The sequence below is a fragment of the Furipterus horrens genome, unplaced genomic scaffold (genome assembly GCF_987537825.1).
Source record: "Furipterus horrens unplaced genomic scaffold, mFurHor1.1.pri manual_scaffold_7, whole genome shotgun sequence".
Lineage (NCBI taxonomy): Eukaryota > Metazoa > Chordata > Mammalia > Chiroptera > Furipteridae > Furipterus > Furipterus horrens.
The window spans coordinates 115,637,879-115,653,925 of NW_028327177.1; the positions used below are offsets into that span (position 1 = coordinate 115,637,879).

Below are 16,047 nucleotides of genomic sequence, written 5' to 3' on the forward strand. Positions count from 1 at the left end.
TATCTTATTCCTTATGCACATCTTTCCCAAGAAAGCTGATTTTCAGGAAATAGAATCTCTGCTGGATTTTTTCTTTTGGTCTCTTTATTGTCTCAAATTAGAATGCTCAGGAATTGGCTGAAATAATAATTTACTGCACTTGAGTGGTTTGGCACAGTGTATTTCAGAAAAACATCCATGTACACATATTGCCCAACTCTGAATCATATTCATTAGAACCATGGTCTTTTGGGTTCACATGCTTCATCTCCAGGTTTCCAGGTGTTGTAGCTCTACCGTCTGCCACTCATCAAGTGCTCGGTGTTTGAAATCATCAGAGTAGGCACACTGAGTTCCCAGACCCCTCAAATTGATGAGGCTACTGCGACAGAGTTCCAAATGTGATTTGAGCTACCTTTAGAGTAAGGAGGGGAAAGGTGAATGTTTCAAGACTGCTGGAGCACAATCTCATACTTAACTATAATGCACATACTACATCTTTGTGGTTTATTAAGATTGGAATGGGGTTGAAATTTGCCTTTGCATGATCTAGAAAGAAAGTAATTGTTAAGCAAATTAAAAATGTAAATAATTTTATAAGAAATGATGAAAAACGTGTTTTAGAGTTCATTAGACTCAGGCTTAATTCCTGGTCCTCTTATCAGCTATGACTTTGGGTCAAGTTATCCACCATCAGTTTTATTTTTTATGTCTGTGTAATGGGGCTGACAATTCCTGTCTCAAGAGATTGTCTCCAGGTTTGTTGTTAGTGTAGTTAGTATTAGGGGTTAAGAAAGCAAGCTATTTTTAAAATAAATTTATAGAGCATTATGTGGCTAATGCGGACAAAAAGTATAAACAGTCAAGCTTTTCTTCCTTTCCCATTCTCTTGGGAAGAGTGGGTGTTTGTACTACCAAACTAGGGGTGGGCGAGGGAGGCTGCGCAGGGTAAGCAATGATTAAAGTTGTGAGAGGAAAGAAACCTAGTGGGCAGATGAATTTACAAAATAATGGGCTTTCTATAAAAGAAAAAAATCAAACATGTAAAAGTCTAGATGATTCTGCGAGAAGGATGCTGGAAGTTTTGGTAGATAGAAAGAGGGAAGAGGGGTAGGGGTAGCTGCAGTGTGACATTCAGGGGAGACAGGTGGGTAAAAAATATTTTGTAAGTATTGTATGGTAAAAGTCTCTAGTTGTCAGTTTTTTGAAAGTCTTCTTAAGTAGCTATCTCACAGGAAGGCAAGAATAGCAGAGTGGTTAATGGCCTCCATTCCAGACCTGGAGTTCTGGGTTCAAATCCTGTACTACAATGCTGTAGCTGGATAGCCACGCACAGTTATTCCACCTCTCTAAACTGAAGTTTGTTCCTGGGAAATGAGCGTCCTAACCAGACCTACCATAGGATTATCCAGAGGATTAGGTGAAAGTCTCTTGAGGATCTGATGGCTTAATGTTCAGTGCTTGGCAGGTACATAAGAAGTTGATAAATGTGAACTCAGTGGTGCTGTTTTTAAAAGTACAATAATAATTTCCATTCATTGAATGTTTACTATGAACCAGGCAGTCTTCTGTGACTTTATGAGGATTAATTCTTTAATTTTCAAGACAACTCTACAAGGTAGGAAACTGTTATTATCCCCATTTCATACATGATAAAACTGAGGCACAGATGATTCAAATAACTTGCCCAAAGTCACACAATAAGTGAGAAGCAGAGCTTGGGTAGCTTCAGATACTGTGATGCTATATTCTACTCTTATCTTCTTTGTCATTCTGCATCTCATATATGAGTATCTGATCTTAGGATAAACTCAAGGGCCACTTGCCCTGTTTTATAGGTGCTTAGTTTATACTCAACAACCTGGCTGCCCATATTGTGGTTCACAGACTTCCCAGGAGCAGAATCTCAGTCCCACCTGAGACTCTTGAAATAGAAACTGCATTTTAACAAGCTCCTCAGGTGATTGATTCATGATCATGTTCAAGTCTGAGAAGCAGTGCTTCAGAATGTGAACCTTTAGGAACATGGACTGTCTCATTCATGTCTCCATCCTTTACAGTGTCTAGCACAGCACTGGCCACCTAAAAGGTTGACACTTGATCCAAGAGTAGGTCAAGGTATGTTGAATATGAAATACACTGATAGGTCCTGGTTGAATAACAACTGGTTTATCTTCAGCTGAGTGAATGGATGCTCAGTGCCGCCAACTTCCAGCACAGTACCAGGCACAAAACAGATACCCCATACATATTTCTTGAATCGAGATGGAAATATTGTGTGATAGAGACATCCGGCATACCAGCCTTCCCTGGATGTGCTCCGACATTTAAAAAGGCCAAATAATGCCAAAGCAAGCAGAACAGTGATAATGCCCTTGTTCTTAACATAGGTTTAAGACAAGCTCTGCTCAATTGGTTCCCCTGTGAACTCAAGCTGATTCTTTTCCTTCTTGAGCTCTCTATTGTCTTGGCATTGTTTGCAACTTATTCAGAAGCTAATTAAGTTTCAGGATCAGTTTGTCCTGTTAGGGAGTGTGGATATACTGAAGTAGTTTTCATTTTTTTTATAACTTAAATTATCTGAGTGAAAGGGCAATTATAATTTCCTTCTAAAATTGGCCAGAAGTCAGCTTTCATCAAAATAATTCTCAACAGACATTATTCTCTGTAAAACCAGGATATTTTATGAAAGACAACAAAGAGGATTTAAATAGGCCATGGAAAATGTATTGGTAATCTGGCCATATTTTAATCCTGTTCTCTAACAGAGTGTGAAATTACTTGTTTACTTCACTTATCTGGGGCTAGAGGTAGCTCATCACTCATTGACAGAGCTGTATTTTATGATCACCTTTCAGCAGTGAACTTCTGCTGGGCCAAGGCCAAACAATTTGACTTCACTGGCCTAAATACTACCTCCAAGGTCAAGGTCAGGACTGCTGACCTCAGCAGCCAGAGGAACTTGTGAACTCCAATATATCTGGTCAGGGCTTTCATTTGTGCATGTGTTACCAAGCAAAGTGAGGCCCATTCATGTGGCACCTCGGTGCGTGACCCAATAATTAATGTTGAGAAAAACAGGTCTTTATTTACAATATTCCAACCTTGGTGGGGCTGGGAGCACTTCAGCTCAGAGCTCTGTTCTCCCAGGAGACCCAGCACTTCCCTTGCTCCCCAAAAGGCTATAAACCAAAACCAAGCCCAGTAGTTTCCCCAGTCCTTATCAGTCAGCTCTCTCCTTCAGGATCTAGGGTATGTTGCCTTCAGCCTCTGTATAATAGTCCAGGAAAACATGTGCCTTGTTACACTGATCATGGTGAAGTCCAGGAAAGGCACAAGTTCTAAGAGAGTGTCCTCTCTGCATGTCCTGAGTTCCAAGAGTCCAGATAGAGCCTGGGTCTGCAAGGCAGAGTCTTTGGTGGCTTTGGAGTCATCTGGAGCTGGCATGATCAAAGCAGCAGCATACCTGCTTTTTTACTAGCCCAGGCTGCATTGCCGAATCCTGTCTACAAACCGCATAGCCGCAACATCCTCCTACATCATGGCAACCACTTCCGTTATAGCACTGACTTCCATTTTGCTTCTCCAACAGGCTCGCTCTATCAAGGCTACCTGCCCTTCCTTTAAATCCTGAAAGTCACTACATCTTTTGCCCCGGGGCAGTAGCACAGCTATTATCTAGCTATCGGCTTGCCATAGATATTCAAAGTACCTTAAAAACTGTGTTATCTCCTTCCCCCATCCCACAAACTGAGGGCTGTGGGGACTTTGGGGATCCTCCCTTCACTCTGTTTCACATGGACAGGGAGGTAAGCCAGAGTAATAGTAAAAATTTGGGGAGTTTTATTTTCAGTACCCCCACATTTCTTTCCTGTACCACATTCCTCTAGAAGTGAAGGCTATGTTGGTTTCATCATCAGTCTACAATATTATCAAGTTGAACACTACTGGATTTCAATAAAGTATAAGAAGTAGTCCCTGACCTAAGCACCTCCCAAAGGTGCTTCCTGCTAATACCACTGCCTTCAAGGGTTAGGATTTCGACACTGAATTTTGAGGGGATGCAGATATTCAGACCATAGCAACAATAAACTAGCCAACAATGAGCTGGCACTTACTAGAGGGATTCTCTTCATTTGACAGATGATAAGATTCCACTATACGGGGCTAGTGCCCTGTGAGGTTGAGGAAGCTGTTGCTGGTTTTCCTAAGGAATCTACAAGGAAACAGAATTCCATGAGAAGGATATTGAATTGAACTCCTGAGAGAATCTTTCAATGTCCTTACAGGTCCAGTTTTCCTCAGAGAAGGAAGAAAGTGTTGGTGGCCTCTGGGGGGTCCTTGTAGCCCTGGACCTCCTGATGCAGTGTTATTGAAAGGTTATCATGCGGAGATGGGAAGGGGGCCTGCAGAGCTTATTTGTGGCTGCTGTTTCCATGAGTCCAGAATCAGAGGCTCTGTGCTTTTTCTCTCACACAGTTATCCTTTTGCCTTCCACCTTTTGATTCTGAATCCTGATGCTGCAGGTAGGAGCTGGAAAGGGAAAGGTGAGAATGGACTTGGGCACTTGAGGCAGGAAATCAGATTCTGGGCCTCTCTCTTGCAGCTGATTTGCTGAGGGCATCTTGAGAAGGCGGACCAGAGTTTAGGGAAGGGGAATTTGGACTGTTTCTTCAGGTGGGGCAACATACATGTCTGTGCATAGAAGAAAAAGGAGAGCTGAATTTTGAGGAGCCTTAAAAACTTGGAAAGTGATTAAATTGATTAACCAACAAGCCCGTAAAATTTCACACAATCTATGCCCTTAATATAGAACTGGATTACACTTCACAGTCTGTTGCACTAATTCATTAATTTTATTTCATAGACTAAAAATTTTACTATGCAAATGTATGCAAATCATATAAGAAAACAGTGCTTTTGGTCAGGTGCACCAACACCTGTTGAGGTTCTTTGGTTTCTGTTTTCTGTTTTTGTTTTTGTTTTTATTTGTTTACTTCACTGGAACTGTGCCACCAGGGTGGGACATGAGATAGTAAATACAGTCAATATTTGAAATGGTGTGTTGAGCAAGCTGCTAAATGGTGATTGAGAGGCTTGATCCTTGGACAAATACTGCAGTGATTGGCATGTCTCTTTTCCTCTTTTTCTTGCTTAAAACAGAATGAAGAAGATGAGCAACATTTATGAGTCGGCTGCTAACACGCTGGGAATCTTTAACAGCCCCTGCCTGACCAAAGTTGAGCTGCGTGTCGCCTGCAAAGGCATTTCCGACCGAGATGCCCTTTCCAAACCAGACCCCTGTGTCATCCTCAAGATGCAGTCCCATGGGCAGTGGTTCGAGGTAGGCATGTCCACGCCAATGGACAGAAGCGTGGCTGGAGGATGGGTTCAAAAATATTTGACATTTTTCATCCTTCGGTGGTTTATTTTGATAGTATGAAAAATTCTAGAAATGAGTAGGATCACAATTTTGCTTGGATCATGAAGTTTTGAGGTGGCTCTTTTAGTGTTGTGGGTATTTTGACATTTACCCTTAGTTTGTGTGGTCATTGTGGACACAGTGGCCCTTGAGGGAGGACAGAGAGGATGGCCTTTCAGGGACCACATTACATACACAACATTTATTTTTTGGAGGGAGAACTTAATATTAGCTAAATTTATTGGGTACTTAATCAAGTGTCAGGCACTATTCTGACTGCTTTATTTAAAAATAACTTAGTCCTCACAACAATCCTATGAAGAAACAGAGACAAATTGGTTAAGGATTTGTCGAAGATCATTTGGCGTGTAAGTGGAAAATCTAATATTTGCACCCAGGTAGTGGAGCTCTAGAACCCCAGGAACTTCATTGCTATTTTATCAAAACGATGGGTACCTGTGTAGGCTTTGGTGGTTTGCGTACTGACATTGCAGGTTGATTTCTGCAGTTGGGTTTTGTTTATTTAAAAGTTGAAACGAATTGGATGAGCACTGGATGTTAAGTTTTTAGTTTTTTTTTTTTTTTTTTTTTTCGCTTCTAGGTACCTGGTCTAAATAAGCTACGCTTTTAAAGATCAGATCTGAAGTTACTGGGGCAATAGGGAGAGGCAGGGGGTGCAGCAGAGTAAGCAGCTATTACCCTCTCTAAGGGAGCCTGAGAGCTAATGGAATTTGGATATACATTTGAAGCCATGCTGGGTCAAGAAAGAGGAGACTATTATTACCTGCTTTGGATCCCTGAGGACAAACTCTTTGAACCTTCAATACTTCTCCTACCTGTTTGCAAATAGTTGGAAAGTGCTCCTCTAGGGGGCAAAGTCTTCTACTTCACAGTAGAAAGAAGGCTCAAAAGATCCTAGAGGGAGCATGTTTGCTTATTAGTACTTAGGTGATAAAAACCACTTCTCTGAAAGGGAGGTGGGACTAAGGTTGGAGAGCAGATGAATCCATGAGGAGGCACCATATGTGGAGGAATGCGTGGCAGATGGGCAGGTCTGGGGATCTTAATTTAACTTCAGGCTTATCCAGGGCTTCTATTGTCAACTAAAACAGCACTACAGGTATCTTATTGTATAATGTTTTTCTTTTTCCTTCTAAATATCCTTATTGACTTTGTTAGTGGGTTTTTTTTAATTAATAAAACTAAGTGGAATTTCTACATCAGAAAAGGGTCACTCTTTGAAAATTAGAGAAGAATTATCTCCTAATACACTCTTTACATAATTCTGTGATTATTTATATATATTTCTTTTCGGTCTTATTATGTATGTAAAATTTTCTTTCCTGATTTTATTATCTAGTAGTATATGTCTTTCCCTTAGTGCTATAATACTCATAGTTATATTTTTTAAGGCTGTGTAATATGCCATCAAATGGATTTAATTAATCATTTTTTTTATCTTTTCTCTTTGAATTGCTTCCAAAAATACCCTATTTTATATAATGCTACAATAGCCATCTTTGAGCATGAGGCTTTTCCCTTCTTTTTTATTAAATTTATTGGGGTGACTTTGGTTAATAAAATTATGTAGGTTCCCGGTGTACAATTTCATAATACATCATCTGTATATTGTACTGTGGGTTTACCACCCAAAGTCAGGTCTCCTTTGTCACCATTTATCCCCCTTTACCCTGTCTTACCTCCCACCCCCTTTCCCTCTGGTAGTCACCATACTGTTGTCTATGAGGTGTTTTTTTTGTTTTGTTTTGTTTAATCCCTTCACCATTTTTACCCAGCCCCTCAGTCCCCTCCCCTCTGGTAGCTGTCAGTCTGTTCTCTATCTATGAATCTGCTTCTGTTTTGTTAGTTTATTTTGATTATTAGATTTCACATATAAGTGAAATCATATGGTACTTGTCTTTCTTTGACTGGCTTATTTCATTTAGCATAATACTCTCCAGGTCCATCTATGCTGCATAAAGGTAAGATTTCCTTCTTTTTCATGGCCAAGTAGTATTTCATTGTGTCGAGTTACTATGGCTTTTTTATCCACTTATCTACTGATGGGCACTTGGGCTGCTTTCATACCTTAGCTATGATAAATAATGTTGCAGTGAACATAGGGGTGCATATTCTTTTGAATTAGTATTTCAAGTTCCTTCAATACATCTGATAAGGAGTTCATATCCAAAATATATAAAGAATTTATAAAACTTGACACCAGAAAACACCAAACAATCCAATTTAAAAATAGGCAAAGGACATGAATAGACAGTTCTCCAAAAAGATGGCCAATAGACATATGAAAAGATGCTCTATGCCACTAACCATCAGAGAAATGCAAATTTAAACCACAATGAGATACCACCTCACACCTATCAGAGGCTTTCCCCTTCTTTTGAGATGAGTTCCTAGGAGAGATTCTGTCAGAGTGGAACTCGTGGGACAAAGGATAGGACACTTGTCGGCCTTTTGATACACATTGCCAAATTGCTTTTCCAAAGTGCCCTATTACAGTGTCACTCAAAATGTGGACTGCACACAGCTACCAGTCCACAAACTCCTTGTTACTGATGCGTAGTGAGATAAGAAACTTGTACCACAATGTGTATTGATCCACTGCTTCCTTCACATAGAAAGTCTTCACTCATTAAAAACAGTCTTTGTCAGTTGAACTTCCAGCATACTTTGTGATGTGGCTGATTTTTATGCCAGCACTTTGAGAAGCTCTTCTCTGATAAATTTTATGCTCATAACAATATACATTTAGGATACAGTTGGGAAAACAGAGGCCATGCCAGGTAGCTAATAGGATTTAATTCAGGTAACTAGTAACAGAAGAGTTAGAAATGCAGAGAAACTAAGAGGAACTGTGAAGGAACCCAGAGATGAACAATAGGAACCTGCTTCTTTGCATAAGGTGAGCAATAGTGTGTAGGAACCAGCCTGTATACAGGCTTAGGCATGTTGGGCTAGGAAATACATATTCAGGAATTTTGCAAGCTTGAATGTGAGTATCTACACCACAGACGTTGACAAACATTTCAAACCAGGGCTTCTTTTCACCTCCCTTGCTCCCTGTTCCAGAGCCAGTTGTTGACCATTTACTAGCCCACCACCGGGTGAGAGGGACAAAGGAGAACCAAACAGCTGGGTCATGTAGCAGAAGCTGGATCCACAGACAGAGGGCCTCCCGGGTGGAAACTGTAAAGATAGCAGAGATGCACTAATGCTGGAAATGCTGCTTGGGAGGGCGATGAGGATACCCTGGCATTCCCCTCTGTTGTTCTCTGGTCTCCCATCACTGTTTTCCATTAACCAAACCTTGATGGAAGCCAGCTGGTGCAGTTTGCAGGCATAGAATGGGTATGAGAGCAAAGAGGTAAATGACTAGCACATGAACCTCCTGACAACCCACAGAAACTTGGAGAATCATTCACCCCCTCTCATCATTAGTTTTAACATTCACTTTTCAGTATAAATTCAGCCAGTGGTCCTATGCTACAAATTAGAAGCACACCTATGCTAGAAGTTAGAAGCAACTGACAGTATTTAAACTATGTAGCTGCTACTACCTATGTTTAGTGAAGGCTAGCAAACATGGGCAGTGCTCTGGGGCAAGATTTATTGATATGTGAGTTTTCCTGTATCTAGCCCATAGAAGATGGATATACCGAGAGAGTACTATGTACAGAATTATAGAATTGAGAGAAAGTTTTGCAGTAGAGAAGTCATGCTGGCTGTGTCAGTTCCTTGGGTGACTTCATTATGGGGAGTCTGGTAATTGACTAAGTGAAGAAAAAAATAGAGGCCAAACTAATTTTCATAATGAAGAGATTGTTGGGAAGTATCAGGGTAAGGAAATAAAAAACAAGGTAAGCGTATTTTTTTATAGAGAATTTAAAAATTTTTTATTTATTTATTTTGAGAGAGAGGGGATGGGAGGGAGAAAGAGAGGGTGAGAAACATTGATGAGATGTCTCTCACATGCTCCCAACTGGGGACCTGGACAGCAACCCAGGCATGTGGCCTGACTGGGAATCGAACCAGGGACCTTTCAGTTTGCAGGCCCACACTCAATCAACTGAGTCACACCAGCTAGGACTACAGAGAATTTTCAAGTTTGGACAAATAGGTTCTCTCTAGATTAGCACTGTCCCTGGAAATGTTCTCATATCTGTGCTGTCCAATGAGATACTCACTAGCCACAAGTGAGCACTTGAAAGGTGGATTGTGTGACTGAAAAACTGACATTTTTAATTATTTAGTTTTAATTAATTTAGAAGTAAGTGCAAATAGCTAACACAGTTCCAGAGTATTTTTGGTGTGCTAGAGAATTCAGCTGGGTTAGGGAGAAGAGGAAAGGGAGTTTGTAAAAATGTAACTGTGAGCTATTAATGTTATAGCTTAAGTGTTTTTCTGGGGAGCTGTAATTAAAGATTGACATTTCCTTTTTATTACTTGTGATTGCTGGCCTGTGCTTTTTGTAATGAAATGCCAGCAGGGAAAGGGCCCATTATGCCCAGGTTTCCAGCTCAGGTTACTACTGCAATAGTTGGAACTACCTTTAGATGGTCTTTCCATGTGGAAAGGAACTCTTTGCTCTTTTAATTGGCTCTCACTTGTTAGCCATAAAAGAGAACATTTGGTCTCTAAGATGGATCATAAAAATGAAAGCCTGATTCTTAGACTCCAAAGACCTACAATCTGACCTTCTATGCTGTAACAAGGATAAATTTATGTCTTTAAAATACTGGAAATCAATTGATCTAAAATGCAGAATGGCTTGTTCCTCTTTATAGATGAGCAGGGTTTGGGAGACATATGCCCAAGGACTCAGAAGACAGAGAGGATGGTTTTTTGTTTTTGTTTTTGTTTTTGTTTTTTCCAGAATAGGGAGATAGGATGGTGCTTTTTTATTTTTATTTATTTTTATTTTTATTTTCTTAAATATGTTTTTATTGATTATGCTGTTACAGGTGTCCCAATTTCCCTTCCATCTGCTCCCCTCCACCCAGTGGCCCCCCTCCCTCCAGTTGTCCCCCCCTTTTAGTCCATGTCCATTGGTTGTGCATATAGTTCTTCTCAACCTCTTCCTATCTATTCCATTCCCTCCTACTATGCTTCTTAATTCCTATACCATCTCCCTCCCTCTTCCCCTTCCCCCTACCTGCTGACCTCCCTCCAGTATGTTCCCCATACCTATAGTTCTTTTTCCACTTTTGTTGCCTATTTAGTTTGCCTTTGTTTTGATTCCCTAGCTTCTGTTGTTGGTTCTTGTGATGCAGTTTTCATTTTAATGTTCATAGTTTTGATCCTCCTTCTTCTAAACCAGTCCCTTTAACATCTCATATAATAGTGGTTTGGATCTAATGAACTCCTTCAGTTTTGCTTTGTCCTGGAAGCACTTTCTCTGCCCTTCTATTCTGAATGATAGTTTTGTTGGATAGAGTATTCGTGGTTGTAGGTTTTTGATTTTCATTACTTTGAATATTTCTTGCCAGTCTCTTCTTGCCTGCAGGGTCTCCCGTGAGAAGTCAGCTGATAGTCTAATTGGGACCTCTTTGTACATGATTCTTTTCTTCTCTCTTGCTGCTTTTAAGATTCTCTCTTTATCTTTAATTTTTGACAATTCGATTATGTGTCTTGGAGTGGGTCCACTTTTTCTGGAACTCTCTGTGCTTCCTGAACCTGTAAGTCTATTTTCTTCCGCAAGTTTGGGAAGTTCTGCTTCATTATTTTTTCACATAATTTTTCAATTTCTAGTTCTTCTTCTTCGCCCTCTGGCAATCCTATAATCTGAATGTTTGATCTCTTATAGCTGTCCCAGAGGTTTCTGATCCTCTCCTCACTTTCCTTACTTTTCATTTCCTCTTTCTGCACTGGTTGACTGTTTGTTCCTTCTCTATGTTCCGGTTTGTTGATTTGATCTCTGGATTTTATTTCCTTACCACTTGTCTCATATGTGTTTTCATTCATTTCAGTATGAGTGGCCTTCTTTCCTTCCCTGTCTTGTTCCAAATATTTTGTTAATTCTGTAAGCCACCTTATAACAATAGCTCTGAACTGAGCCTTTGAAAGGTTTCTTATTTGTTCGTCTATCAGGTTCTTCATCTGCTGCCTGGTGAGCTGCGTCACCAGGATTCAATCGTTATCTGCTTCATTTTGACAGATTTGTGTTTTGCTTTGCTTCTTGGGCAGGCTGTGGGGGGCGGAGCCCCATGTACTCGTCACTACCCGCGACCAGCGGTGATCCCGACCTTTTTCACCGCGTTATGGCGCTTTGTGTGGGGGTGGGGGTCCAAGATGGATTCCTGCCATTATTCTCCACTGGGAGACCGGGATCCATCCTCCCATGCTCTGGGCCTCACCATCCGATGCAATGGGGGGGGGGGGGGCTGCCTTTCCCCGTGTTGGGGTCGCGAGCTGCCGGGGCTCGACTGCAGCTGGGATTGCTTCCCCTGCTGCTCTCCCCGCTGCTACTGCACCGCCTGACCTTTCTGTTCCGGTTCCGATTTCACCCCTCCTACCCATCCAGGTGAGCACTGCTGGTTTATAACTTCATACATTGGGCTTCCATGTAGTTTTATTTTCTGGAATTTCTGGTTATCTTTTGTTTTGAGGTAGTTGTATTCCTTTGTAGTTGTAGAGGGAGACCGAGCGTGTCCATCTAAGCCTCCATCTTGGCTGGAAGTGGATGGTGCTTTTATTGGGTGAAACTTTTAGTAAATCGTTAATGGCCATGAGAAAGAAGAAAAGAGAAAACTTGCAGCTTGGAAATATATTCCAGAGAGAGTTTCAGACCTACCATTTAATTTATCTAATTTGGAATCATACTGATTTTTAAAAACTCCCGCTGCACCTATTCCTGGCCATATAATAGCGACAGTATATGGTACAGTTCAGTGTAATGATAATTGAGAACACATTTCATCTTCCAATAAGGAGTGGAAATAGTTTTCCCCTAATTTCTGGTGAGTACTGATATGTTCACCAACTCCTGGAAGTAAACATCATGTCCACGTGGGATAAATGAACACTTCTCAGGGATTCAAAAGGCAATGGCTGTTGTGAACCAAATGATTTTATTCAGTTTCCTGGAGCATATGCTCTATTTCCTGGGCATATTGAATGCTCTCCATGAAGCAGAACTATGCTCAGGATGCCATGGCCCTTGGCAGGGTACTTGTCCTCATTAGAAAAGGCCAAATTATTTCCCATACTATTAGAATGTAGCTCCAAACACCTTTAATTCTATTTTTCCATTTAATTTTAGTACACAGTTATTAAACCTCTCCATGGGAAGCGCTAAGTAATTCTGAGGACTAATTACCCTTGGATAAATTCCGTATGAAAACATGTTATGATGAGTCTGGTGCTTTGGTGGATTGTTGGTAATAATAGTAATTATTAATGATAATTATTGTGGCTATACCTTAACACATCAATTACCAGTGGACTCTAGTGCAAGATTGCTTATAATAATAATAATAATATATCTATATAGCACTTTATATTAATAAAGCCCATCTACTTACATTACTTTTATTTTCTTCTCATAACAGCCCCATGAAAAGGTGGTGTGGGCATTGAAATTAACCCCAGTGTGTAATGAGTACCATGAAAAAGATAGGTTATATCTTCAACAACCTCAGAGTTCAAGAGAAGAACTCATCCTATTTTAGAGACAGAGGGCTGGGAACTCAGATGGTCACATGACCTTGAGAAAGCAAGCTCAAAACAAGGCACTGACTTAAACTCTTCCTTTCCTTAAATGTGCTGTGGGCAGACCACCTCAAGGGTGTCCGGGCTCCCTTTATATGGAGTGGGGCTAAAAACCACTCTCTAATCCCTCCATTAGTTTCCAGCTTTTCTCCAAATTCTCCACCTACCCAAGTGCCTGTAGGGTTTGGTTGTCATATGACCGAGAGTCTTTGCTAGCAGCACAGAAGGGGAAATGTGGATCCAAGGTGGTAGGATTGCCCACTCCCAAAAAAGTGGGCTGGCAACATTTTCAGCAGTTCCTTCTTCACTGGAGGGCTCACAGAGGAGTTCCATAGAACAGTTTCTTTCATGCTTGGGGCAGTAGTGAGCCATCACCCATCTGTGGATCCAGCTAGGAGGATGAGGCCCAAAATAGTAGTTTAACCTGTACCTGAGATATTCAATTTTCCGTTGCTCCTAAGTGCTAGAAGTTAATGAAAATAGGTCAGACAATATGAACACTTAGGTGATGACAAAATAAAGTAGTTAACTATATGTGCTGATACCAGCTATGTATTAGCTATTTTACATTATTTTTATTTTCTAATCCTCATAGCCATGCTGCTATGTAGACTTTACTAACCAGTAAGGAAACTGAGGCTGGGCAAATTAATAAATCACCCAAGGTTATACAAGTAGTAAATAGAAAAGCTGGAATCTGGTTGATTCTGATACCTATCTTCTCTTCACTTTCCAAGAATTTGCTAACTTGAACCTGAGGCCTCCATCTGGTCTCCAGGCTATTTTGGTTGGCTTTTATAATGTTCAAACAAGTTTTATACTTGTTGACAAAACTTAAATATCAGAAAATTTTCATAAAACTCTACATTTTTAGTTTAGCTTTCGAGTTACCTGAATATCTTACCACATGAAGCCTTTAAGTTTTGTGCAGTGATGAACTGGAGATAGTTAGCAGCTGTTCACGCTCAGAGTATGGGTTTGTCCCCAAACTTCCTGCTGGTGAGCCAGCCGGCTTCACTCACTTGCCCTGCTAGAATGGCCCTGGAGATGTTTCATTGTGGACTACTCTCCTGTTCCCCCCCTGAGCTGTGTCTCTGAAACATGGTTAGCTTATGAATTTTGGACACAGACAAGCGCTGAGAAATGAAAATTAGGTCAATTAAAGCATTCCCTCTGGATATCACAAACAAGCTCCTTTCTCAAAAGATTTTCTGTTTACACTTGACTGACTTGCAACGTTTTGGTGGCTAACACCTAGCATGACAGATGATTAAAAAAACAACAGTTTTCTTCAGTTGTTTACAAAGTTTCCACTGTGGTCTCACATCAAACTCCCATTTGGGAAAACTTTGATGTTGCTTTCTACCTCCCCCTTAACAAGTCCTTAATAAAGATAATTTCTTTTCTTAAAAAAACAAACAAAAGGAAGTTGATTTTGCTGATAGTAGAAACCTTACCTTGAGCACTGAATAGAGAAGAAAACAAAATAAAATGAAATATTAGAACCAGAAAATATTTTCTCCCTGGTAGCTGAGGTCACATCCTTGTGACCAGAGACTAAGGTCACATGCTGTTCACCCTGTAGGTGATGCAGTTGGATGAAGGGAAAGAAGATTACTGGGTTGCATAGTAGATGACTAGGTGGCTTTCTTATTATTGAAATCTCAAAATTGTCAATGTTGTGATGTCTGAGAGCAGAATCACACGAAATTAAAAACTTGGGGCTGTGAATGAGGAAATAATTTCAACTGAAATCTTGTGTTGCCTGTTAATTCTTTTGTGTGCCCTGAAGATATTTATCAGCTGGAAGAATAATGTCTGGCCTCCTGGAGAGAGGAAAGTACCATGACTTCGCCTTCATTGCCTCTTGAACTTGAAGAACCAGCAAGTCACACTCTGGGCAAACACCATTGGTCGCTGTGGGTTTTCATACTATAGCCTGAGTCCCATGATGAGCATTTGAAATAGGGAATTATAGGTTGAGGAAAGGCATCCGTGTCTTAGAGCCTTCTGCCTCTAGCTCAAACCACCTTCAGAGTTCCAGATAAGATGTTTTCAACAGAGTTCCTGGGTACCTGTTATAATGTTTAGGTACACTCACTATTGATAATGTTCTCCTTAAGAAAATCAACTTTCTTTTGTAATTGCAACCCATTTAATTGGTTTTACGAATTGTAATGGTAGTTTATTGATAATGATACCACTAATATGTGGAGAGTAGTTATACAATGTATCAGATAATCTCCTAAGAGATTTAATTATCAAAACAACCCTGCAAACTGGGGTCCATATATATTTATATTTGGGCATAGTAAAGTAATTTGCTCAAGTAATAAGTGGAGGAGTTATGACAAATTGAACCCAGACTGTCTGACTTCAGATCTGAGCTCTTTGTATAATCCGCATGACTATGTCAGAAGATAGAGATTGTGAATAGGCATTTTATAGGTGAGAAAGCTGACACTCAAAAGTCCAAGTCCAAGGTTACAAGAGTAGTAAGAGGTGGTATTAGGATCTGAACTCAGATCTCTTTGTCTTCAGCATCTATGATGCTGCACCACTCTCATTCGGACCTCTGTGAAGGTAGTCGCTCCACATGCCATTGCCATTAGTCTTTAAAATGAACATGTTTTCCGCTCTTCAGAGAATTCAGAAATGCATTCAACACTGTTTTCTTTTTATTTTTTTAAATATAAATTTTGTTTTGGTTGTTACAGTAGTCCCTCTCTATATCGCAGTTCACTTATCGTGGCCTCACTGTATCGCGGGATTTTTAAAAATATTATATTTAATTATCGCAGATTTTTCACTATAGCACAGGATTTTGTGGTACTGTATACATGTGTTGTTAAAGTTATGTAGGTTTAAGAGTGAAGAATATGTTTAAGAACATAAGTAGTGTTTATAAAAGTGTGGAAAAG

The 16,047-nt window shown here is 40.3% G+C and overlaps 1 protein-coding gene across 2 annotated transcripts in view; it reads left to right on the forward strand.

Moving 5' to 3' along the window:
- The window catches only part of CPNE4 (copine 4), a 433,285-nt gene that overhangs the window by 108,128 nt on the left and 309,110 nt on the right, over positions 1-16,047 (forward strand). For both annotated transcript variants that reach the window (XM_090283000.1, XM_090283001.1), the window contains exon 2: positions 5,143-5,323. In XM_090283000.1, coding sequence (XP_090139126.1) covers positions 5,143-5,323 — 181 coding nt within the window. The remainder of the gene's footprint in view (positions 1-5,142; positions 5,324-16,047) is intronic.